Genomic DNA, 1,519 nt, shown 5'->3' with positions numbered 1-1,519 from the left:
AAAAATCTTTCTGCTGCTTAAATGACAGGATCTTGCAAACCACACTGGCACCACAGCAGCTCAGCTTTTCTCGTCTAGGAATACAAACAAACCAAGCGACCAACCAACCTATAATCAGCTTAGCCCAAAGAGAACATCATCCTRAAGTCTGATTTCTCTCAGTTACACAGTGTACTCTCAGATGCTTGGAAATATGCTACATAAAAATACTCTGCTTACCTACTCTGTTCCTGGCCAGATGATCTCCAGACCACTCTCCTTCTTTACTGAAATAAGCATAAAATAAAATAACATAGACTTTCAGATCTCCGTAGACAGATGAAAACCAAAACTGTGCAACCAGTTTAGCAGGACAGAACTGATTTTTCCATATGGCTCCTGAACAGACATAGTAACTAAAATGCCTGCAGTCTTTCAAGAAAAAAAAAGAAAAAAAAGAAAAATGAGTTTTGATATTTTATTTTAAACTTGCGTAATTTTGAAGTCTTCAAAGTTCTAATTCTTGCTCTTTAAGTTCTAGAATTCCATCTGGAGGGCTGCGAAGCACATTGGTGTGTTCTTCCTCCAGACAGCAAGACTTTATTCCCTGCACAGAGTGTCAGCCAGACTGTTAGAGCAGCCTAATCCCACTGGTAACTGGCCAGAGAGCAGGTCGTTGACAGAAATGCACAGAGAGGAGAAGGGGGTGAGACACAGAGAGAGAAAGCAAACACACTTAACCCTTGTTAGTCCACAATACTAGGCAGCCAAGGGCACAACGATCTCCTCCAGAAAATTAGTTTTGCATTAGCAGCCTGATGGCCCTTCAGTGGAATGTGCAATCTCTTTGCCTACAGCATTGAAGAAATTTCATCTGTTTTCAGGTGTACTGTGTTTCAGTATGTTTTTTATGACCCAGCAGGTGCTGACTGGTTCACTAAAGGGAAAGGAGAAAAATTATAAGGGAAGGAATACCCTAAATTTTTTAAGCAGACTGGAATTAGCAATTCTTTGAAGACTGTTAAGAATCTACTGAATTGTCTCCTGCTGAATAATATGAATGGGACATCAAGCGAATGAGACTGACTGTATGGTATAAGTATGGAAGAAGTCCAGTTCATCTCACTGTGATTTCTAACATATCTCCCATATGTATTGCTTACATGCTTTGCTGGAGCAAGGAGTATGTGGATAGATTTAGAGGTTCACTGAAGCAGCATGGAAGGAAAAACAAGTATTTTCTATTGAGAAAGTTAAGAGCTAAATTCATGACTCATAAGCTTGACTGAATTCAGTGGAGTTACAACTAGGATAAATCATACCAACAATTTGGTATAAAATTGATAGAACATTCTTCTCAACTAGAAAAATATAGTCTACAACCAGCAAGTTCTGCTGCCTCTCAGAGATGAATGAGTGATTTCAAGAAGGCTGTTCAAGAGATCCTGCTTTCAGATCAACACCTTTCAGAAATGCTAGAGATGACCACCTTTGACATCAGAGACTTGGTTTGTACTTTGTTATGTATTAGCTCTTCTAA

The 1,519-nt window shown here is 39.2% G+C and overlaps 1 protein-coding gene across 3 annotated transcripts in view; it reads right to left on the bottom strand.

Annotated features, from left to right (window-relative positions):
* LOC146585039 (protein NDNF-like) overlaps positions 1-292 on the bottom strand; it is an 8,081-nt gene extending 7,789 nt beyond the window's left edge. For 2 of the 3 annotated variants that reach the window (XM_085323649.1, XM_085323651.1), the window contains exon 1: positions 224-254. In XM_085323649.1, the coding sequence (XP_085179775.1) occupies position 224 (1 nt within the window). In that variant the 5' untranslated portion in view covers positions 225-254. Of the gene's footprint in view, positions 1-219 lie in introns of all 3 variants that reach the window. The other variant, XM_085323650.1, reaches the window with a different exon arrangement.
* Positions 293-1,519: the final 1,227 nt, after the last annotated feature.

This window comes from Rhea americana, unplaced genomic scaffold, assembly GCF_003343005.1.
Source record: "Rhea americana isolate MKP2758 unplaced genomic scaffold, rheAme1 scaffold_86, whole genome shotgun sequence".
Classification (NCBI taxonomy): domain Eukaryota; kingdom Metazoa; phylum Chordata; class Aves; order Rheiformes; family Rheidae; genus Rhea; species Rhea americana.
Note: the sequence above shows the minus strand (reverse complement) of the source record. Positions and strands in the feature narration are given on the sequence as shown.